General features: G+C 41.7%; 1 protein-coding gene across 9 annotated transcripts in view; it reads left to right on the forward strand.

Moving 5' to 3' along the window:
- SPSB4 (splA/ryanodine receptor domain and SOCS box containing 4) overlaps positions 1-25,112 on the forward strand; it is a 142,295-nt gene that overhangs the window by 115,417 nt on the left and 1,766 nt on the right. For 7 of the 9 annotated variants that reach the window (XM_084529641.1, XM_084529639.1, XM_084529643.1 and 4 more), the window contains one exon: positions 11,580-11,828. The exons of the other annotated variants lie outside the window; for them this stretch is intronic. In XM_084529641.1, the coding sequence (XP_084385767.1) occupies positions 11,580-11,803 (224 nt within the window). In that variant the 3' untranslated portion in view covers positions 11,804-11,828. Of the gene's footprint in view, positions 1-11,579; positions 11,829-25,112 lie in introns of those variants that run through there. 9 annotated transcript variants of the gene reach the window in all.

Genomic DNA, 25,112 nt, shown 5'->3' on the forward strand with positions numbered 1-25,112 from the left:
TTTGTACATGAGCTAGTCCTTTATATTGCCACTCTGTTTAAAATCCACTCCTTTAATACTGCAGTGGTTTGGAGTAGAACAGGTGTCCAAGAGAAGAAAATAAAATCAGATTTCAGCAGGAAAATATGAGAGCCACTAAGTTTTACCCCAAGGTAAAGATGACAGCAGCGGTTGATTTTACCTTCTTCTTTGTCTCCATTATCTACTCTCAAGGACCGTGCTAACACATTATTTATCATGTGATAGCAGTGTCACTTGTTGCAGCAAGGTTGATGGAGCATGCTTACCAGCTGGAGGGTTGCTGGAAGGAATCCCACGCTGCCCCTTTCCAAGCAATTGACACTGTACTTCCAGAAAAAAAAAAAATATATGTATATATAATAAAAAAGGTTTTAAAAGTATTTCGCAATAAGCAACAAACAAAATTTAGGAATGACTAGTGTTCACACTTCTGTTTTTATGACAATAGTGATTTTTTTGGGGAAAGCTGCTAATGAGGAACCAGTTACTGTTTTCAGTCCTCCAAAACTAGATAATTTTTCAAAGTTTCAAAATATTTGGGTATTAGGTATTACTCAGATAATATTCTTTCCTAACTGATCCTTAGTCTCCAAGTATTAAGGAATTTTTTAAAAGCTAGAATCCAATAGGGAAAATAATGGTTTTGTAAGTACCACCCACATCAGCAGCCTTTTGTTTCTTATTTAAACTCAGTTGGTTTCATACATTGAGTAATACATGAGAGATAAAGGATTTACTCCAGATTATGTGAGATCTGCAGAACAGGCGTTGTGTATGTAACAAATTGGTTGGCTTAGCTGGGCTATGGTTGACTATTGCAGAAGAAATTGCAAGTGTGGTGTTTGACTGAGGTCACACTCACTAATGAATTTGAAAGCTCAAAGTAGAGGTTTGTCATTGGATTTAGCATTTGTGTCCTCCAGAGAGGAGGGCAGGGATTTGTGAAGGCAAAGTAGGCTGCACAGGGAAATGGGAAGGAGATCTGAAAGGTCTGTGGCGGTGCCGTAGTGAGGCAGTAATTCATCCGTCTGGCCGTCAGCAACGAGAGGATTTGGGGGGAAAACTCTTGGCTGAAATGATGTATAGCAGCTGTTAAGTGCAGCTTTTCTGAACATGTACAGAATAATAGAAACATTTTACTTGAGAACTAACTCTTTGCTTTTATATCTTGGTTAAACTTCTGCTCCAGCAGCTCTGTGTGGATCCACTAAGGGCATCAGTGGCGTCCTCTGGCCAGCCGCCGTGCTGTGCAGGCCCTTCACTACCTGCAGCACTGTCAGTTCAGTAAGGGAAAGGCCAGATAGATTGCTTGTTAACGGTGAAACTGCAAATCTCACTGGTTTTGCCATGAGGTTCTGGAGGCTAAAACCATGACCCAGCCTGGGATGCAGCACACTGGGGTGGCTGTGGGCTGCCTTATGCCTTGTTGGCTTGTAAGCGCAGTGTGGGGTGGCTGGTGGGACTGGAGCTGCTGGTACAGGCAGTGCCCTGGCAGCCTTCACAGGAAGGAGAACGGAGATGTTGCATGTAGAAAAACAAACAGGCAGAGGCTTGGGCAGTCTCAGGGAGGCTTAGGTATTTTCCTCATCTGGCTGAAAGGAATTGTGCTCATGGTTTGGAGATTTTAAGGAACGAGAGAAATCAGTCAGAATGTAGTTGCAGAGTACAATAAATACTACTGTTGACTAACAAACCAAGCAAGGGCTGAGAGCAGTTTTTCCCCTGCAACTATGTTGTGTAAATCTCAGAAAGCAGGGAGGTTCCTTTTGTGGTGGACTGTTGTAGGGGCAAGAAATACCCCGGGCTGTAGGATCACGCCTAGTAGAGGGCAGGAGGGGACAGCAGTGCCAGCATGCAGGAGGTGCTGGGAGGGAGAATCGCATCCTTGGCAATGCTCTTTCCATTGCAGAATACAGATCAGTGCTGTATCCTGTTTTTCTGTCAGGTACCCACCATGGGGACAGACCAGCAGCTGTTTGGGTACAGAAGGGCATGGCTGAACTGGGGAGGAAGGGTGAGCTTGTGCCCTGCCTAAGGCTGTATAGACAGGGGTATTCAGAAAGTGGAGGAGGGGCATGCATAACCAAAGCAGAAAATGGGCACAGAAGGAAAGAATCAATAGTTCATTAGATTGGTAGAGTGGAAGAAGGAGAAAAAGGATCAATAGTTCATCAGATCTGGAGACTCAGCTTGTGAGATGTGGTGGTTTAACACACAAGCATTTTACTGGAGTCATTGTTCATGTTCCGTATTTCAACTAGTGCACATCATGTAACAGCTGATATCAGTATAAGGAATATAGGAATAAAAGTATAGTATAAAAGAATAAAGGAAAAGTAGAAATTGAGGGTAGAAAGCTTGCAAATCCTATTTTAGGGGAAGGCTACCTAGCCCTTAAAGAGATCCTGTGGACAAACATGAAATAATTCAGAGAGGTTCTCCTTCCCTCCCTCACCACTGGTGTCTTCCCCATGAATAGCATTGCTCAAAATTGTGAAGTTTTCAATTAGGATTTTAGTGAATGTGAGTTTTGTCTGCAAGATTTGGCTTTGTGGTTTTAATAGTTTACAACCCAGGTGAAAAGTAAATACTGTATTATAACAGACAGATTTCAGACCTGGGTGTGAAAGTTTCTGCAAAATGAGCTCACTTATTTAACATGTGTGGGCTAGAAGTAGTGCAGGCATGCAGTTTCCGTGATTACGCTGTAGAGAAATAATAGCTATTAGAAATAAATACACCATAAAGGTGTATTTTTAGAAAGAAGGTTGCAAACATGCAATATTAGTTTGGCCTAGCACTTCTTGGTAGACGTAAATAGTTTAATTGAAAGGGTCTACTTTTAATACAAAGTAGCTATTTTCTATGTTCTTATTAATTCAAAAGATCGTGTATTAGCCAACATTAAATGGTAAAGGTTTCATTAGGGTCCATGAAAGCATGCAGTACAGTATCTATAGCCATCTGATAGGAACACAAGAATTCTTTCTTCCATTCAGGAATATCAGTTGGCTTAAGTATTTCTCAGTGTTCCCCTGGGCGTGGGGGAGAGCAGCCCAGTGCTGTGTGTTAGCAGCAGCAGGAGCTCCCACGGTGTCCGCAAGAACTATAAGCCACCCCTTTGCCTACGTGGGGCTCTGTGAGAAATGCAGCAGTTAACCTGCCAGTTGCTTTCAGATAAAATAGTGCAGCCTTCTTAATGGCTACAGATGGGGAGAGCTTCAGATGGGGAGTTCCCTGTAGCACTGAAAGCTGATGAGCGTGCTCCTGTCCTCCGTGCATGAATAATGCATGACCTTGCCAGCTTCAGCAAGATACCAGTTAATTCTTCTGACCTGCAAGGGTTTGTTTTTTTTTTTTTTCCTTCTAATTATTACTTATCTGCCATCCTGTTTGAAGGGAAAGAGTTAACTGCAAGTCTACAAATGCCTGTGAATATAGGAGACAATTACATTGTATAGGTAAAGCTGGTGAGTGTAGTAGACAATTACATTATATAGGTAAAGCAGATCCACTTTTGAAATTCTTCTGCAGATTTGTCTTCCTAGACTTAATAGTCTCTCTTGTGCCATGGGCATTGTTGGTGTACTAATATTCCTAATATTTGGATAATTTTATCTTTAGAGCTACTGTGTGCCTCTCACACCCCCTGTATTCCCTGTCTTAGGAAGAGAGTTGCTATTTAGAGTGCTTTTTCTTTTTGTGTCTTTCCATGCCCCTTCTGAGGCTAAAGAAAAAAATAATAATTGCATGTTGTATATATGATATAATTTCTGAGTGGGTCCAAAGCTAGTGTTGAAACACTGATGTACCCTTCCTTGGATGGCAAAGGAACAAAGGCTTGCATTTCTGTCTTTGTTTTTCCTGATTGAATATCCTTTTGAATGTTTTAATTAAAGCTTAAATCTGTTCTTCTCCAGTTTATCCTGCACAGCTGTGGAGAGATTTTTGGCATGCTGTTAATTTTAGCAAGATATTCGCTTGACTTTGAGTAGGTAAGGCAAAATTTGAGAATGGCTGCGATTGACAGTGCACCTGCTTAAACAGACTGCTCTTTATAATCTGTAATTCAAATGTTTGTTTTAAAAGAAAATACTTTGCTTGGCAGGCTATATGAAGTGTGTGATGATAGCTGAGTAAGCCTAAGCCTATCTAGAAAGCAGGAGGTAGAACCGGGTCGTGACACCTTGTGCTTTTTCTCAAGGTGCTATATTCAACAATTTTTCAGCTAGTTAACTTGATTTGCTGACCCCCATAAAGAATAACTGAACCCTAACACAATGATTTTTGATTCATCATGACAAGCTGTCGCTGGACTGGAGAATCGGGAACATTAAAATTCTTTTGTAGTATCTAGTGACATTTACGTACAGTCTTAAAATAGTTGAGAATAGGTGAGATATATTGCTATGATAACATGCTAACAGCTCAGTGCTGGATCTTAGTTTTTATTCATTATATACTATATTGCAGCCATTTATCATTATTACTATTATTGGCAGGCACGAGATGAAGGGCTGGCTTCTCGTCTGGTGTGGAACAGTGTAACTTTGGCTTGATCATGCTGTTGCAACAAAAGCTTAGGCAATAAAACTAAGAATTTCACGCCAAGTAGTCAGACTCTCTCTCTTGCATCTAGTCTGTCTGAATAGTTCTCAGGCTAATAAATTGTTCTACTTGCATTGCTGCTGCCATCCCTTCTGCTGCCACGTTTGCACGTTTGTTACATCCAGGATCAAATCACTCTCTTCCACTGTTTGCTCTCAAGTCGAGAGGTATTTATAGACATTGCTCATGCAGAAAGACCACGTAACATCAGGAGCACACACTGGTTTTTAGTAAGAGCACCGGATGGGATGAATAGACATTAGGGATGCTGTACTAACAAACTGTCCCATGTATTAGATTCTAAATGTGATATTGCAGGTTGGCCATAATTCAGTCACTTTATAATATTCATCACTATTATGCTAAAAGCATGTAAATAGCAATAAATTACGGCATCAACTAATTTAATAGTTCATAGGTGGTCATTCCTTGGAAATTCCACTTTAGTAAGGCAATGTCGTAGGTGAAATCCGAAAGGGGTGCCATTTACGTTATTTTGTACTGCAGGAAGAACATCGGAGACAGACGTTTGGTGGTGGCAGAAGCAATAATTTAGGCTGACAAAATTATGTGTTGTTTGTTGTGCCTATGGTAATCAACATTTTTTCAAGGAAAGTAGTGTTGTTAGAAAAGATTAGAAATCCACAGGTGCTGCGTGCTATATGCTGTATATCTGGTTTAAATTTTTTCTAGTTCTACCAATTGTTTAAAATTATTGTGCATAAATTACTTACATTTCTTGTTCTTCTCCCTGACAATGTTCCAATGAATTTTGTAAAGACTAATTACTGTGGTCCCGGCTAGAGATGCTTTTTTACATCAGTGTTCATTCACAACTTGCTAGATGCCTGCAGCTACAAATCAGTCATTTGAGCAACCCGGGGACGTGTTTTGTCATTTATTTTTCACATTATACATCCCATCTGGTAATAGAAGAAGCTAATAGTTACAAGCACATTATCAACTTGAAATCAAGCCATTTCTGAACCACTGTAATTACCAGTTCCTTCAGCCACTACAGTTGACTCTGAGCATGCACACGTGTTGCTGTGTGCCTATACAAGACAGGGGCTTTTTCGTCTTCGTTCTTTGCTGCATAAAAGACTTCCAGACGGAGAAAAAGTCTAATAGTGGCCTTCCTACATCTGGGTAGCGCAGTGCCATTTTCTCATCCTGCCAGCTGCAGTCTGTAGATGCAGTCTCGTGTGCACTGCTGATGGTGCTGCTTGGTGGGATGGCAGCGTCACTTTGCAGTCCCAGAGAGCAGGCAAAAATGGTTTAAGCGTCCAGTTATTTAAATGGCCTTTGAGCAGAAGCCAACAAACAGCATACTGCAGAAATGCAGAGCAACTCTTTTCTGTAGGTGGGATAAAGCTTAGGCGGCTCATTCAGTTAATAATATGGCTCAAGCAGTCAAATTTCTATACTCTGATTTGGGAGGTTATTCCACAGCTCGTTTCTGATACTCATCCTAAACTACTTTTATTTCTGAAGTTGTGCGGCTTTCTAAGCAGTTGCTCTTTACACGGTTACTGCCTTTGATTATTACCTGGCCCATCCTCTCCCCGCTACTGCTTTCATTCTAACAAGTCCTGTAGTGTGAGTTCTTCTAATCTGTTCTTCCAAGCTAAATTCAGTCAATCTTAAATCAGGCTTAAATGTTGAATTAGTGCATCAGAGTGTTAGAAACATTAGAATTGCACTAATGCAGTCTGCTCAGTTACTACATAGCCTAATTGAATGATTCTGTAATAGGAAAATTGATTAAGTATTTAAATCGCATCAGATCTGAGAAATTGAAGTGTGCTTTTCGTTAACTTTTGCTACAAACTGGAAGGAGCTGAAGGTGTGATTGAGCATTTGCCTTTGACACGTGCCCCTTAATTCGCTGCTGAAAGACACTTGCTGGGTCCATCCCCTTGCCGCGTTCTGCTGCCCATTTTCAGAATAAGCCATCTGTTGTGTTCTGAGTGTATTTCACAGTCAGTTTTGTTCAAGTGTGCTGAAAGCTGCTGAAGGAAGAGCTTTTTTTCAGGCTCGTAAGTATGACTAAATGGAATGACTGACGTCCAGGTCTCCTTGAGACCGAGGAGTTCAGTCATGGAACCAGGCTGGGCGCATCCTAGCCGGAGCTCCGATACCATTCCTGCCAAGAAGAGCCACTGTGATTCTTTCCAACTTGTCATGATAAACTAAACCGAGAAGAGAGTATTCATCATGAATAATTAATATGACAGGCATTTTTGCTACTAACTTAACACTACAAATTTTGCCAGCAATACTCAGGCTAACTCTTGGTGTTGGCAAGTGAGTAACCTCATCCCTGGGCTTATTTGCAGCAACTGCAGACACTGAGGTGAGCCTTCGTTATTTTAATCTAATCTACTTCAGAAAAATGTTCCCAAGTCCCCTTACTTTTTTCATATTTTTTTTTTTCCCACTTGTGATTCAAAGACAGGGATGCTGACAGAGCAATGAAGAATTGTTGGTATATAATTTAGGACAAGGTTCCACTGGCTCTTTAAAAGGCAAAATGTGAATAGGGTGAGCAGTGACTGGTAAGCAGGGCGAGTTGCCAAATAGTGCCCACACTCCGTCGGTGCATAGCGAGGCCATTCGGCAGCACGGTCACTGCGGTCATCGCACCTGTGGGCAGCAGCGTGTGTCGTATGCCATCCATCTGAGCAGCCTCACAGGGTGAACATCCTAAACTCTGCAGCTCTTCCAGAGGCAATCAGAGGTTCCAGTTCATTTGTCCAGCTTAGATATCCTAGCACATTCCTGTGTATTCTTGAAAAATAAAGAAGCATTTGGGTCTCAATCACTCATTTTTGTCTGTAAAAGAAATAAACAAGCGTGTGGTCTTAATGCATCAAGTGCCTCCCTCCCCTTTCCTCCCGAGTGGCACAGCTGGCTCCTTTTCAGAACTTCTTTCCCTGATGCTGTTTTTTAACTGCACAAACTTTGTTTCATGTTGAAGGCTCTGCAAATGCTCACTCTGTTAATACCTTCAGAGATTTTCTCACTGTGTGAAAGCTGCTGGAATGGAAGCCAGTCTGGCAGAAAGGTCACCTCCTCTTAATGAGTTGCTTTTTGCTTTCCTTTCTCAGTAATAGCAATAGGAAAACCTAAAATTCTTCGGATATTGGACTTTAATGTATGTGCTTTGGAAAGGAAATGATTTTTTTTTTTTCCAGTGAGGAAGGCAGATAATGATGATGCATTTTCAAATGTTCCTAGCAGAGGTCTGCTCAGAGCTATACATTCTGCTGTCAGTATCTGTTAGACTATATTGCTGTACCGCAGTATGCATTTTCTGCAAAAATCCCCCTAAAATTGAAAGAACAAGATCTTTTTTTTTTTCGTTTTAAATGTGTCTTTGTGAAGCAAAAATTGTATTAAAGCAAAAACATAGTGTGTGCGTGAGGGGGTTGGGGGGTATAAAGACCAGTGAAGCTTTCTTGTTGCCATTTCTCTGTCCTTCACTGTTGCAGTTTGGCACTAGAGGAGCCCTGCAGAGCCCCTGTGAGGCGGAGCAGCCTTGCTTCCTTTGCAAGCTGTGGTGACTTGCCTGTACCACACAGGTTGCCAGTGCCAGAGGGAAACGACGGCTCTGTCTGGACTGGAGTAGCCTCAGGAGCATGTGATGGGCAGATCAGCCAAGGTCCTTGCAGAGCTCTGTGAGGGTGCTGTGTTCAGGACACAACTCTGGACATACTTCCTATCTGTTGAGTTTATTATGGTAATACATAAACGTGGCCTTTCATCCGCATGGGGATTTCCCAGCTAATCAAACCCGTGTCGCAATACTTGGCTGGGGTCTACCAGGTTCTGTTGTGTCATGTCCAGCACTGTCCCTTCATTCTCAGTGTGGGCTGTGGCAGGACGGACACTGCAGTCGTATCAGCCTTGTGAGATGGATCTCTGCTGCTTTAGCAGTGACGCCTGCATCTAAATAGGTAAAATAAAATCATTTCAATTCCTGGGCCCTCCAAGATTCTCTTACATGAGACATGGCAAAGACATAGCGCAGCTGATGTAGGGCTCCTCCAAATTCCCGAACAGAGTGCCCTGAGGGACTTGTCAAATCTAAGTGCAAAACAAGTGTGCAGTTGAGACGTGGCTGCTTGTTGCCCTGCAGCGGGATGGACACGGGCTGGCTCGGTGTGTGCGTGGTGCTTGCACGGTTACGCTGACCTGAGCGATTTGATCAACATCGTGTAGGAAACACGTCAGAGGCAGCAGCGTGACCTTTGTGATTGCCATGTTTTCACATCTGCTGTGCTTCAGTATTCACAAAGCCTCCAGACTCCCAAAAAACACTGTGGTTCTTTTAATAGTGTTGAATTTTTTTTTTTATTATTATTATTTTTAGTGTTTTGTAGGCACTGGCTAACCAATCCTGCTAAGTGTTTACACCAGTTTGTTGACTTTTTACCCCAGTGTTGAATTTATTAGTTAGATGCGTAGTTTTAAGTTGATGACACTTTATTTTGTTCTCCTTACAGATGTGAGCAATAACTTCTCAGTGCTCTTTCATTATCCATGTCATTTCCAAAGATAGGTATCTAAAAGTTTGCTGAAGTGTCAACAAAGCAGTCTCTGGATCAGAGTGAGCATGGCTCTGCCCTGTGCCTTTCATGTTATTTCCCTGATTTCTGCAACCACTTAGAGGAGACTGAAATGCCCCTGGATGTGTAAGTCACCCCTGGGTGGTACTGGAACCAGTCCATTCGTGGCTGTTGGCCGGAGCTGCTCTGTTTGAGTCTCGGCTGTAGTGGTTATGAACTTGGCATTATGAACGGGGCCTGTGTCCTGAGCTCAACCTCTGCAGAAACTTCCGCTAGCGATGCAGCCTTGCCATCGTGCTTAAACTACTCCTTCTTTTCTATAACGTCTTTCTATAAATACTTCAAAGGCATTTTAATGCATTATTCTTAGCCTACAGTGACCTTCCTGGAACAAAAGGTTTGATTAAGAGTTGTTTATGCGGAAATATTCACAAACCAAAATTGGAGGATGCGTGCATAGGAGAAGCTCTTGAAGGACAATGAGCACACTTGCTGTCTTGTACTGGCGCTCCAGCATTTTTAAAGGCACTGCCTGTTGTATGGCCATAGGTCAGCTCTTCTTATATTCAAATAAAAAAAAATAATTTTGATGTTATTTGACAAGCCATTTTGCAGCCAAGTGAAATAATCCTTGTATAGCATTTTGATGTATCCCACAAAGCTTGGTTCAGTCCTCGTGATATTTATTGTTTCAGATACAGCAGTTTTCCAAAATAAGGGCTAATTTAACTTCCTGTTACCATGGCCTTCAACCCCTCTAACAAATAATTAATATAGAAAAAGCAACATGTAATTTGCTTCTGCAGATAACCCACACCATTTAATTTTTAAAAGGCCAGTAATACTTGATGGTTCACCACTTAGGAACATATCTTAGATGTTCAGAGTCCATGGTATTTCCCCAGAGTGATTTATAATGCAGCAAGAAATGGAAAGCTTAAGAAAGGGGAGGAGGGTTTGGATGGGAACACTTAAAATTTCTTGGCAGAAGCTTACTGCTAGGGAAGCTTTGGTGTCTTGTTTTTTTGTTTGATTGTTTTGGTTTGTTTTGGTTTTGATTTGGTGTGTGTTTTTTCCCTTTCCTTTTGGGAATGAGAGATTTCAAGGAGGAAATGGCTGATCCGAGTTCCTGAGAGTGCTTTCTGAAGGCAAGTTGAGAGACCAACCGCATTTACATCACAGACCACATCCCTGTGAAAAATGTAGCGTGCACTCTTAACCTGCTGGACTCGGCTGATGATCCTGGGAGCAGAGCCACAGCTGCTGAACAAAGGCGGCTGGCACCGCAGCCCGGCCGCCGCTCCCTCATCCGCACTGCAGAAAGCTCCTAGCTGAGCCGTAATAAATTGCCTTTTTCCGCTGGAGAGAATGGAGTCACATAGGTGCAACCATAAACCTACCTTCTTCGTACTGAAAGCGAAGATTAAAGGCCTACATAAACTATAAAAGTATTCTGGCATGGCATGAACAAAGTGCTGTTTTGTTCTTATTGGATGAAAATTTTAGCAAATGGTAGATGCTAAGGTGGCATCATAGTTGTTACACTTCCCAAAAATGCCAAATTTCCAGCATAATGGGTGTTAGTTTCTTTTGAGGAGAGTTCCCAAAACCTTGTTTAATGCTGTGGCACATAGAGCTTTGCTGAGACTCCGCAGGATTAAGACCACACACTGCACTGTGCCTGCGGGGCGACCTGCACAAAGCAAGGGGTGGCTTTTGGGGATCCCCAAAAGAGTCAGAGGCATCGGAGAGTTTAGGTTTGCTTACTTTTTTGTATTCTGTGTCATTCCTTCAACTTCCCTTCTTTATGGGCTCTAGATTACTTCTTGTGTACACATGTAATTAGATTGGACATCAATGGTAACATTTTCAATGATGGCCTGTAAATTTATTACAGATGCTTAATATGTATGGCAATGGATTTAGCTGTAGAGTAGCAGTGTGTTTGTAGCCCTTGTTGTAACTGTTGTGTGCCTTATGTGCCACTTTGCACAAGATGCACGCATAGAAAAATGGGAAAATCAATAGTGTGGCAGACACGGCTGACTTTGAACCCCAAATAAATTTGGTGTTGTTCTTTTGGGACTTTTTACGTGACAATCTTTGGCACTCAGCTTTTTCTAGGAGAGGCAGTGGAAAACAAATGCAGAAAGTGAGAACTTTGGCTTGAAGTGGGGTTTCAGGAATGAGGCAACCAGCAGCTACTGGGAAGTTCAGCGCTGGGAGGCAGGGGTCTGTGGGGAGCTGGCTGCACCCACAGGCATTGGGAACTGACTGAGGACAGAAATGTGTACGGGCTCATTCTCAAGTCCTTTTCTCTGATGGCTTGTTAAATGCCTTACTGCCCCTTTCCTTCCCCCTCCTGTGCATTTGTTTCAGGAGGAACCTTGAGCCCCTGGCTTGGTCGGAACTTCTGTGGGCAGCGGTGGGGTTTGGCTCGGGTAGCCCGGGGAGGAGCTGCGTCACTGCTGGCCGGGGGTACACCCAAACCTGAAACGAGGAAAACGCCCACACAGAGCTGTGTCTTCAGTGTGAACAATTGGCAGCATCCTGCTATTACAGAGCAGAGAACTTTAAAGGAAGATGAAGTGTTAGTCAAATAACTTTTAGAAATGGTACGTGCTGAAACAAATTTTCAGAGCAAGCTTTTAAAGAAGATGTGATAGACACCAGAAGATGGCAACTGTATGTGAAGACAACTTTGGTCTGTTCTATGTTTGTTGTTTCATGACTAACAGACAGCTGAACCTTTTCAATTTCCTGGATTTGTGTGGTGGTTTTTTTTTTTTTTATTATTATTATTTTTATTATTTGGGAATGTGTTCTCATTTCAGGACTTCTTGGAAGCGGTTTTATAACTAATAAAATTCTGTAACCAGGGTATCTCCATAAAGCACTTCCCAAAAGGAAGCTATTTCATTGAAGAGAGATTTCCTTCAGGAATCCTAAATAGCGTTAATGCAAGGCAATTTTTGTGAGACATCCATCTTTGAATGGACTGAGCTGAATCTTTCATCGGAACTGGACAAAATCCCTGAGGAAAAATGCACATGAAATGAATTGAGCCCTACATATTTGAAAGCAAGGATTCGGTTCTGCTGTGACTGCTGAGCACAGAAGTGGAACAGACGGTTTTGGAACAGGCCAAATTGTGTGACCTTTGCTGTCAATAGTAATTGCTAAATCCATATGGATCATCCCAAGCATGAATGTGATGAAATAAGAAATACTATGCACAACTAGCTTTTTAAAGATGTGATGCATCTAAGAAACAAGTAGATGAAGCCTTTTTTTTTTTTTGTCTTCACATTGTGCTCTGTTATGAAGGTCTTCAAGCAATTATGCAAATTTCTTTCTGTGAAGTTTGCTTTTGCACAAGTGTACAGCTTCTTGTTCAAGGCTGCACGGCGGAGAGAGTTGTCCAAATGCTTTAAACAGTTGTCACTTGGCTTTGATGTTTTAAAGGGAGGAGTGTCCTGGAAGCCCAGTCTTAATTGGTGTTACCAAACAAGTAAAAGGCAGTGATGAATAATGGATAGTCCTGCTTTTGTCTTTAGAAGCAACATCAATAAGGCAAATCATACGGAAACATTGCCTGTTTTGATTCAACTGGGAAGTTACCTCAGAGACTGTGACATGCATATTTCAATCTGTACCAGGATCCCAAACGGACAAACCCCAGAATTCTGATCGGGCAACAACACGTATCAGCACTTAGGGAGATGGTTATAAGTGGGTCAGGTTACCCTGTGCTCCTAAGTTGTCTTGCCTCTAGGTTTCTGTGGGCTTAGGGGTTTTGATTGTGGTTGAAAAGGACTGCAAACAAGCACAAGGTCTTGATCTCTCCTCCCGGAGAAGGGAATAGAAGCATAACCAACGTATGGTCACTCACCAGCACGGTGGGTTTAGAGAACAGGTTAAATTGAACACTTCCCAGGAAGTGTGGTCTGGGAGGCTGCACCTACTCCTGAAGAGAATGATTTTGGAAAGCTGTATGTAACTTTTTACTCAGTTTATGTGATTCACTTAATTAGTTTAGAAATATCTGTGACATCACAACGGCAAGGGCATATTCTTATGCCTGAGGGGGTCAGTGTTTATCTCAAAACTGTGAGGACCTAGGGGGAAAAAAGTATATGCATTTCATCTTACGGGAAGACTGACAGCAGAAAGGACTTGGCAACAGGGGAGAAGGCCAAATATCTGTGGATAGGGGACCCCATTTAGCAGTATTTACCCTGGCAAAATTCCCTCTGGCTTTGCTGACAATGCTGATGGAGTGAAAAAGGCTGAGTCGACACAAAGCAGCAGGAATTCAGTGGGAAGCATTCTTTTGGGCTGTGTGTAATTCTGAATGTGTTTTTAATATTTTGGGGTTTTGTACTCTGGATTAAGTACTGAGTTAAAGAATTTGTTTTGAGAATTTAGCATTTCATCTGTTGCACCATCATTGTACAGATTTTAGAACAAAAAAAAAAAGCAAAATATACCACTATGCCTGATGTACCCGGAGGCATAAGGGTATTTCACTATTAAACCCCTGTTTCCTGAATGACACTGTTTGCTATGAGAACAGGAGCACAGAAGAAAGGGAAGGAGACGGCTGATAAGAGGAAAAAATAAGACAGAGTTAAATGGCTTCTTAGGTGAGGAAATTTGGTTGTAAAAACAGTTACGGTGGAATGAACATATACATTAATGAATGTATACCTAACCATATGTATATATGGTTAAACATGCAACAGGTGTAAATGAGACTGACATTTTTCTCACTTTTTTTTTTTAAATCACATGAAGAAAAAGGTGAAAATTAGTGTTCAGAATTTGAGGCTGGTAGTAAAGGGACCTATGTCCAGAACATAATGGGAAGTAAGCATAATAAAACATACCGGCAATTAAGCAGCAAAGTGATATTTCACTAATCAAACACACCCACCCACTCTTCCCATTTAGTTGCATGTGTGAAATTTTAGATCAAGTTGTGATTTTGAAATTTTTCTATCCCAAACTGTAAATAAATATTGAAGAAAAAGATGACCAGAAAACAACAACAATAAAAGGCCATCCCTTCGTTTGGGCTGGAAATAGCTTTTTTGTCTTAACTTAGGTCTGCTCCTTGCCTGACAGTGTGATGAATGAAATCCTGCACTCGGGTATCCAAGCGTTGGCTTACACAAACAGACTTACTCTTGAAAACCTTAACCTTCACATTTGCCAATTCCCAGATAAGAAAATGTATGCTCTTGTAGCTAAAACCATGGTGAAATTAGTTGATATTTTTGTACTGAGAAATTACAATACCGAATATTAGATTTTTTTTTTCCCCCTGCTGTTAATCAAAGCACTTTCCTTAGCATATGTAGCTTAATTCCAGCACATAAAAAATAAATAAACAATATATGTAGGTAGGAGAGGGTTTTTCAGATGTTTCTCTGGTGTTCATCTCTGCTTATGTTCTTGGAAATGTATGTGTATACATGTATATGTCATACATATAAATATATATTGTATATATGCACATGTACACAGAGTGGTAAGCTGAGTGCCTCAAACTACTTCTTAAACCTCTTTTGGAAGCTGTGAAAACACCAACATAGAAATTATTTTAAGAATTCTAGTAGATGCGCTATTTCTTTCCTTCTATTTTTGTATTTGTTAGAGGGATGATGGCATGCTCCTTCCCACAGAAATGAGAGGTGTGCAAGTACATAAAGAGGTGTGTGAATTGCTCACTTGGCTTTGTTGTTCCCAGATGCGAAGCTTTTCTTAATTGCCAGCCTTACAAATTGACTTTGGGATCTGAAAATCTAGATAAATCTTTGTTCATTATAGCTTCTCTGCAGGCCAAATGATGCTCTCACCTGTGCAACTGCATCAGCCAGATGGCAGCGAGGGGTGGAGGGAGCTGGAAAAGGCCGTTTGCAGATGAAGCGTATTTGTTGATGAATCAGTAAGAAGCAATAAAGCCAGGCCCTTTGTGCTGGTTTATAGTTGCTTCCAGAGTGCAGCCACGCCGCTCGGTCGGTCAGCAGTACTTGTTTTTCTCCTCATTTTGTCTGACATCAATTATGTCCTGTGCAGATGGTGATCATAAAACCATGGGTGGATAACAAAGCACGGGGACAGAAGGACAGGACCAAATGTGAAGCTGGGAGGTGTGTGTGGAGGAGATGACCCAAACAGAAGTCAGTGTTCACATTTTTGCTGTCCTTCTGTTTGCGTCTTAATTCTCTTGAACAGCAAGTCAACACTACCAGGGGAAGAGGCCTTATGTGGAGTTTGAGAGGTCCAAAGAAACTGTGTGAGCTGGACCTGGTGACCTGGAGGAGGATGGGAAAGGGAAAGGGGCTGTGGTTGGTATGCTGCTCACCCATCCCTTTACCCTCAGCACATTTTGTGCTGGTTCTTAAAAGGCTCCAGGTGTGATAACAACCTAGAGCAGTTGTAGGAATGCATAATATGGAAATCAGCTCTTCACACTCTTATTTCTCACAAAGTGACCATTTTTAATACTAGCACTGTAGGCAGTGGCACAGCAGTGTGAAATTTCAGGCAGAGCTTTCCCAGGGTTGGAGCATGGTAACAGGACCTTGTCAGGAGGAGAGCTGAGCAACGGTGAGTAAAGGCAGCCCTGTGTGCTCCACCTGGTCTGTGAGAGCATGTTTGTCTTCAGGATGAATGCTTTAGAAATGTCTTCAGAGATCGTCAGCTGTGTTTGCATACAAAGAACAATGTCAAATCCTAAATTTGGTATGAAAATCATTCAGATTGTCTCTAGTACCCATTTCGTGCCGAAGAAGATTATCGTACTTAAGGAAAAAAAATCAATTTCAAGAAATGGAAATATAAATGGTATTGAAATAACAGGATCAAATTGATATATTGAGCCTAATTTGCAACTTAATTAATCCAGATTTATTTTAATATAATTCTATTAATATCAAAACTAGTGTAACAAAGTGGCAAATCAGGTCTGTTGTTTGTGGATCTCTCCTAGAGATCATTAGCATGTATACAGCTGCATTAAAATTTAAACGATACACTGCTGATACAAATCCTTTTCACTTGGTTTGAGGAAACCTGCATATGTTCGAGCCTCTGGGTAACTGAAATTGAAGCAGTTGAGAAGATGTCATGTAACAATGGTACAAGGAGTGTAGTCAAATTTCATTGTCTCTGAACAGCTCAGCAGTGTGTGTAAATTTAAGCAGGATAGTCATCCATTCTGTCACCCTGTTAATTATGGCAGAACTGTGAAGAAAGTGGCAATGTAAAACTTAACAGTGTTGAATATTAGAATATTCTAATCAGTGTGATCAGGTTTCTCATCGAGAAATCTTGTCTTCTTCTGTAATACTGTTAGGGCAGGAATGTGCCAGTGAATTGAGGGATAGGCAAAGATTTGCTCAAAAACTGTCATATTTTTCCAAGAGCATTAAAACTTGTTCACAACCATAAAAGTTGCTATAGGAGGGTACTTGTGCAGGGGTATTTTATATGCTCATTTATGAATAACTTTTCATGAAGAGCTAAAAATGCAAGATGTTTTCAGAATGTTTCAGTCATTGCATTGTGTATTATTTGCACTGTGTGAATTCCTGTTGCAGGAGTTGTCTGCAGTGGTTCATCCTTGAAACCTGAACTTTCCTTCAACTTTCTCAGTTATTACTTTGCCTATAAATCTGTCCATAACCCCCTGAACAACATTGTCTTTGAACTCCAGTGCATCTACTCGGTGAAATTCTCATCCAAGCTTTAATCTTCTCGCACCTCAATATGTTTTAAGTTCCATCTTTATGGCCTGGCATACACAAGCTGAATTTAATGGTGATAAATGCGCTTCTTGAGAGTAAAAGCTATAAAGTGTGCATTAGAGATTAATCTAAGCCAAATCCTCATTCCCAATGTGCTAAACTCGTGTGAGCTTGAACTGGGAGGCGCTGAGGAGCCCATGCTTGTAGCTTAGGCTCATCTCTAGTATCAAGTGCTTCTATTTGCTGTTGTTGGTTTTAAAACAGAGCGTATTTATGTTAGATGTCTTCTCTACTAGAAAATATTTAGATCATCACTGGAGTTAACTGTCTCAATTTACCTTCATATTGTGTTTGGGAGCAAAGTGAAGGGTTGTTTTATGGAAGTATTTGAGAGCAGGAGAAGAACAAACAAATCAAGATCAGAAAGCAAATCTTTTCCATCCTTACTATTTATGTTTTCCTGATACCCACAGGGAATGAAATCATAGATGCGCTTCCTCTTTCAGAAGAGAAGTGGCCGTGGTGTTCTCTCTCTTTCTCTTTTTCTCAGAGCATGCAAATCTATCGAGTTGTAACAAAAACAGCTTATTATAGGGCTTTGCTCCATTCATTTGCTAGTAAAATTCATTATTATCTGGATCTATTTTGCAGCTTCTGAATAACAGTGCAGTGCTAATAATCCATAAGTTGGATGAATAGTGTGTTAAAATGTTTTCAAATACAAATCAGAGCTGTGATTTTTATTACTGTAAATGGAATTATTATAATGCACATGAGCATTTAAATTAGCTTCCCTAATTCAGAAAATTGAGCTTTTCAGGAGAGTTTCCACTTTGTTGTGACAGTGCATCTGTTTGTAGATTTGGTCCAGGTTTGGCCCCAGGGCCAGACTTGGTATTGCCCCATGCTGTCAGCGTGCTTCATCTAGAGCTTTTTTAAGGTGGATGGTAGGCCCACCTGGAGGTGAAGAACTGTGCTGAACTGCTGTTCAGACAGACGCTGAAGTCATGATGATGAGCTAAAAAGGCTCTCAAGGCATGGCTGAACACTTGTTTTTGAAGCAGTGTAATAATACTGAAAATTCGGATGAAGATCCAGCAGCTCCATGGATGTGTCTGCTCCAGAAGAGCTCACAGAGCCCAGTGCTGCCAGTCTGGCGTCTCACCGGGTCGCGAGGGAGATGGCAGCAGCACAGTTCTGCTGGAGCTGCTGTGGCCTGCCCTGGCAGCTAGTGCTGGTAACCCACAGGCTGTCTCGCACCTCTCTCCTTACATCTGCAAGGTGTTTGTGTTGGTGTAGAGTATTTTGGGTTGTCGCAGACCTGCCAGCATTGTTGTGTTGGAGCCGTCATTTTTACATCCACCAAGTGGGCAGCAAGCCTCCTGGGAGCAGTCCCACAGCAAATTGCTTTACCTCAGCTTGCTGTCCTGTCTTTAGCTCCCACTGCTCCCAGTTCAGGCTGAGAAGGAGATCAGTCCCTGGGCCAAGGCATTTGTTCTTCTTTGTTGTAGGGGGAGGGAAAGGGAGGATAAAGGAGCACCAGCTCTGATTAGGGAGTTCCCTGTGGTGACGGACGGGTACGTGCCTGTGCCCTCTCGGCCTCGCAGGGCTCGCCTCAGGAGCTGCAGTGTAAAGTCCTGCTGCAAACTTCCTGTGGAATCTCTGGACAAGGCATTTACCCACTGTTTATCGCTGTCCTTTCATTAGTAAAATAAATATTGTGTTAACAGACTGCTTTCTACTTGCAGGGACCAACCCTAGGTTAGTTCTTGTAGAGTTCATTGAGCTCCCTAAAAGAGGGGTGCTGCAGAGCGTAGCTGTGCCTCTCAGCACACAGCCCTCCTACAACTGCTGACAGGCAAATTTCTTTCCTAGGGAAAGCACTCCTGTAAACTACATGCTTCAGGCATCTGTTTAAGACTACTGAATTGAAATCGTTACGAATAATTTTTGAGCTTGGATTTAGGCATGTGCTGTGGTGCTTTCTGAGGCGGGACCCATCGTCTCATCTTTCTCAAAGCAGATTACAAATAGCGAAACCTGAAAAAGAAATTGCAAGGAGGTTCACACTTGTGCTCAAATGACACATTCTTCATCAAACCTCGAAAAGCGGCCACTAGTTTGGGGGAATTTTGTTTGGTTCATTTTCATTATGTTCTGCTTTTCAACTCTTTTCCTCTCAAGAAAGCACAGCTGGAGAGGATTAACTGAAAACAAATGATACTGCAGAATATCTGCTTGTTCATTGCTGCTCTTTCAGCTTACTTCTGCTAATTGATGCCTGATTGAAACTCTAAGCAGTGTGCAACTGCGTCTTACGCTTCCATGCCAAAGGTATCTGTAAACCAATTCCCCCACCCCACATAAGACAAGGGGGGCAGAAGTGTAACCACAAGTCATTTCTCTCTTCATACTTCTATACCTTCCTTGCCCCCTTCAATATACTGAATTTCAAGTGCCAGGTTTTTGGAGGTTAGCTGAGATACAGGGGTTGTTGATGTTATTTTTGTATATTTACTTCTTTTTGCCCAGTCTGCTAAAAGCAAGGTGCTGATGTGGTGCTACATAAGGCTTTATTTGTCCTAGAAGACAACTGCTGGAGATGCTGCTTATCAGCCTTGACTGATAACAAAATCTCACTATCTGCTGCCCGTTAGGCTGTCAAAGAAGGAGCGCGATAGCTTGCAGCTGTACGTGGGAGCGCTGCGGGGGGCGAGGTGCGGGCGGTGGGGCTCAGGAGGCTGTCACTGTCCCCAGCCGTCTGCTGGACCCCCTGCTCTCGGGCAGGCCCTTGGGGGAACATGAGAAAGGTGACAATTCTCCCTGGTGCTCCCTCTGCACCAGCAGAGCCCCGGGGAGGGGTTGTTGTCCCGGCCCACCTGCGCTGTAAGGAAAAGGCGATGTTCCACGTGCACGGCTCGCAGGGGTAGGCTGCAGAGCTTATAGGCATCTGTGGGAAAAACTGATAAGTGATTTCTTCAATCCTGTTATGCTTTGACTGAATTTTCATTGCTGTTAGGAGATTTATTAGTATTTTTTATGACCGGTCACAGCCTGTGTTCTTTAAAATATTATTTGCAATTTCCTTTCTCTAGAATGTGCCATTTAAGGAACATAAGTCAAATTTTCCATCGGTTGCATCAGGGAAGTTATAAATATGTCAAAGGGGGTGTATTTATGTATCGTATTATGTGGGAGAAAGAATTTGGCCTGTACTGTGTAAAATTAAAACAATAATTAAGCTCTGGCAGGAAGGTTGGAAGGCAAAGTGCTGGCTTATATATATTTGTATGTTTATTGTACGTGATAATTAAAGAGTAGTTATAAATTCTCATATACTCTAATTCCCCCTAATGGAAATACTTAGGTCACGTTACCCCTTGGCAGGTGTTTTCGTATCTGGAGGAAGAGGGAAAAATCAAGAAAAAGATTAAAAAAGAGTGCTTTGTTCTAAAGTATGGTGGGCACGCCAGTGCCCTGATGGGGCAGAGGGTTGTCCCTCAGAACGGGCAGGCAGCAGGAAAGAACTTCAGGGCTGGGACCGGAGCGGTGCTCAATTCCTGGTGGAAAGAAGAGGGCAGGAGTGGGATGCCAGCAGCATCCACCAAGTACGTAAAACAGAATTTACAGAAAACATGATGCCTAAATTACGGTATGAACGGAGGCATCCTGTATTTCCTCGGTTTCCAAGGTTCTTCTGTGCATCAGGCTTTCGCACAGAGGCTGTTTTCTTTCTCTGTCCGTGAGGTGGTGTGTCTGCACCCGGTTCCTCTTGCAAAGTGACGTGTATTTGGGAACTAGCACGATGATGCAGCGGTTGCCTCATTACTGAGAGTTGTTCACTCATGGCACTACCACTAACACTGCGAAGTTAGGTCTAGGGAGATGCCATCTGCTCATTTCGTGATGTGTGATTGCGTCTGTCTTGTCACACTGCGCTTTTTCTTTCTTCTTAGCCTTTTAAAGCTGCCTATCAGAGTTGGAAACTAACGTGAATTGCTGAGTATAAATGCTTTTTATTAGTATTTTAAGACCAAAAATATCAAAATATAAGTAATTTAGTGTCATTGGTAGACATCAAAATAAGCTTTAAATAAATTCTTTGTAATTCTTTCTAATTTGTTGTGGCAATGATTCTCAGCAAACCTTACTTCATTTTTCAACCAGCTTTATTTTTGCTTTTCTTAAGGCTATTTTTATTTTATAAAATAAAAGTGTTCTTCACAGATCAATGAAAGCCACGAATGTTACGGGTTGGCTTAGCTTTAAAAATTTGTTTCAAAAATGATTATTGTCATTTGGCAAATAACTGTCCTGTGCTAAAAGCTCCTCTCTTGTACAAGCATTATGTAATGTCACAGTTAATAGCATTTAACGTTATTGGATGCGAAATGACTTCAGTATCTCGGCTATAAAAGCCTGTTTACAGAGACGAGGCATTCTTGTTGGAGTGCCAGATTGTTAAGTAGCTACAAGTTGCCAAAACTCAATGAACTTCCAGCCGGTAATGATGTGCGAATTGCTATCAGGGCTGCGGATTTATTGGCAAAATGCTCGGGAGCGCTGCTGGTTCATAGCCCCAGCCGGGGCTTTACCCTTGTCCTTAAACCATCAGCGAGGCCGCTGGGACGGTACGGCCAGGAGCAGCTGCACCTCGCGCACGGCTCCTCGCAGCAGAGGGCTCAGGGGGATCGTGGCCCTGCCCGAGCAAATGTCCAGTTATTTATTGATTTATTTGTTTATTTTAGATGGGCCTTCTTTGTAAGCTGGCGGTACAAAATGGGGAGGTACAGGAGCTAACCTCTGCCACGCGAACTGAGTGGTGTTACTTTCTCACCATTCTGTTTTCCTGTTAAAAAAAACAGTTTTCTGTGATGTCGCAGCCGTGAGAAGCTACCTTTGGGTAAAGAGGTTTCATAATAAACCTTAAAGGAGAAGATTCCTGCAAACACGTTCAGAGACGTGACGGGAGCCTGGAAGGAGGCCGCGGCCCGGCCGTCCGCAGCTGAGCTCTGCTGGAGCCCGAGAGGAAACGTCGGGCTTCCTGTGCACGGCTCGCGACTGCGCTGCAATATCTCACTCCAAATTTCTTAGCCTGATTGGGCATTCAGTACAAAGAGCCATTCTTGTGAATCCTGTTTTTTTTTTTGTGTTTTATTTTTTTTTTTTTTTTCTTCGATTTTGTATTTCAGCTTAGTGATTGATTCCTTTTTTTCCTAATGGACAGAGTGTTACTGGAGTCCACATAGCTTCAGTGAAATGAATGGGTGTGTGCTTTTCGGGGGATTGAGTCCCTCCAATTCCCTTCTGTTGTGGGCTATTCCGAAAGTACAACATTTCTTTAGACAAAGGATGAAATATAATGAAAAGTGGGTGTAGTAAATACTGTGATATTCTGATTTATTGTTTTCTGCTCTTGCTATGGACATCAACCAGTTAATATCCCTGTATTAATATATATATATATATATATATATATCCTAGGTAAAAAGTTAGTGTTGTAGAAGAAATATGTCTTTTCGGTAGCCAAATTTACAGGTGGCAAGGTGGGTATTCTGAAGCCACATGGCTATCTTTTTCGTGTTACAATATCCTCTTCTCACTTTCTCTGCTGAGTGTTTGGGAGGCACAAGGTTCTCGGGTGTGCCTTAGGCGTGGTGTGCAGCAGGGCATGCTCAAGATGGTTGAATTTTTCCTTTCTAGAAGGATGGAGTTTCTCATGATGGTTTTTGTTCCTGACTGAATTTCCATGAAAACAAAAAGCATTTCTGGTATTTGCATGTGAGTGAAAGAGGCAGTTGCACGCTGGTGTGCCTTTGCCCTGCCAATTTCCAAGGTGGGGGACCTGGTGGCACCATTCTAGCCCAGGGTGCTGGAGCAGGGTCCCCAGCTGTGAGCGGGCCCTCCCAGTGCCAGGCAGGGCTTCAGACGGAGCTGGAAGGGGTCAAAGACAGCTGTGCACAGTCCTTACACACAGCTTCTCCTGCCCTCTCCCCATATTAATACAAATGGCACCACCTGGAACTTGCCCAGTTTTCAGAACCTAACTCGTGCTTCTTCAAACCCAAGCTTTCTTCCAAATGATCCTCATTTGTGAAATATGTAATAAAAATGTGAGATGGGAGAGTGCTTGCACTGAGGCACATAGCAAATGTTTAATGATCTTCTGTTGAGATAGGCTGCCTGAAAATTTTCAGTCTTTAATCTTAAAAAGCTTTATGGTTATATAAACTTTTTTAAAACCTAAGATTTCTTTTTCTGAATTTAATTTTTGATCATTTAAGACTATTCACAGCTGCAAGAAGTTTTTTATTTACAATATGATCGTTACAATTTTTTCTTGAGTTCTTACAGCCAGCACCCCAGAAAATTGAACATCTATTTAATATTGTAGGACAAGCCTGTAATAGTTTTTGTGTGTATGTGTGTGGGTATGTTTTTTATTTTTTTTCCCAGTTTGGAGTGCTCTTGAATAGAAAGGAGAATAAAAGGAATAGAGTTAAATTTTCAGGCTGCAAAACCACATTCAGTGTTTGCAATTGAGCAGCTGTTGCAAACACTTCGGGACATTTTCTTTAGCATTTGAACATTCCCTGTAGAAGTGAGAAAAGAGACGTTCACTTAGCATTTCAAACATGAAAAATATTTTAACCTTTCCTTAAATTGTGCTTTAAAGTTTAGAATTAACTCTGTCTGGCTGCACAGATGGCTACGTTTTGCATTTTCCTTTGTCTAGGAGAAAAGGAGACCATGTGATCAGTTAATGGCTTAAAACAGTTAGTCTTTATTTTATACATTCTTTATGAGACCTCAGGGATTCGGGGAAGATACTTGGAAAGTTGTTGTTTATGGTGTAAAACCTGTGATATGTGTTGTACTCTGTGTCCTGGAAATCATGAGCTATTTTTGCTCCTACTTATTAATCCCGGTTAATGAATTTTACAGCTTCATCCCTTAAGAATTAACATTCATCATTCTGGTATGTAAAAATTAAAACTCAGATCACCAGTGTATAGAAGTTTCTACTTTGTTACTGGAACGTGTGGACTCTTCATTTTTTATTTTTTTTTAACTTCTAGTAACCAAATTCTACATAAACTAGAAGTGGATTTTAAGGAGTGTTTTTAAAGATAAATACGCTTTTTAGTCTTTCAGCATACCACAGAATGCTTTGTAAGCTTTTTCCCTGGACAATTTTGGGAAACAGCTTAATGAACTGTGGACTCTACAAATCAAATGTGGTGCTGGCATAAGTGACAGAAAATCCATGAAGTTAGTGGTGTGTCAATTTTAGTATATAAAACCAAATCTGGTATTTTGTGCCTTGTAATGATTTTTTTTTTTCAAGTAGATTTTAAAATTATAACAGCTGAAGGATTGGTAGATTAACATATAGATGTGCAGATCTACATATGTGGCACATACAAGAACTCCTGACAAATCCCATGGGAGCTGAAGAATTTTGAGGGCTTGTTAAAAATAAGTTTATAGAATGCTCTTGCTGTAAATATAGGCACGTGATAGATTTTTTTTTTTCCTCCCATTTGGAAGTATTAATATGGTTTTAAAGGCTGCTACTGTTTTTATCCTATAAAGATAAAAAGTTTCCTGTAGTCTTTTCTTTTTAGCTCTTACCCTTGTAAAGCAACACGTGCAACCAGACGCATCTGGTTGAAGTTGCTTTGGAAGAGGGGCATAACTGGGTAGAAACGTTACAGCTTTATTCCCGTTCCTGCTGCAAAATGACTTCCATTGCAACCCCCACAATCAGAGAGGTCATTCATGTTACTGTCAGACGGAAATGCTGCCATGTCCCTGCAGTTCCATGAGATGTGCAGATCAGGAGAGGAGATCGGGGCTAGATGGATCGAGGTGCTGTGATCACTGTTCGGGCCTCCAAGCTGAAGTGCTATCTACCAGGCATTTCTGGCAGATACTTAACTCATTTCTATTAAATAAGAGCAGATACAGATGTTGGGTTTTGTGTTTTGGGAGTGTTTGTTTCTGTCTGAGAACACACACAAAGTGGCTTCCAGTCAGCTGAATCCTCCTCATTTATTCATGGGGTAAAGGTTGCATTTCCTCAAGTTTTTTTGATGGTGTTTCATTTATTTTTTTGCTTCCAATGACCTTCCTAGAAAGGAAGGCTAAGCGAGTG

This window comes from Aythya ferina, assembly GCF_964211825.1.
Source record: "Aythya ferina genome assembly, chromosome: 9".
NCBI classification, from domain to species: domain Eukaryota; kingdom Metazoa; phylum Chordata; class Aves; order Anseriformes; family Anatidae; genus Aythya; species Aythya ferina.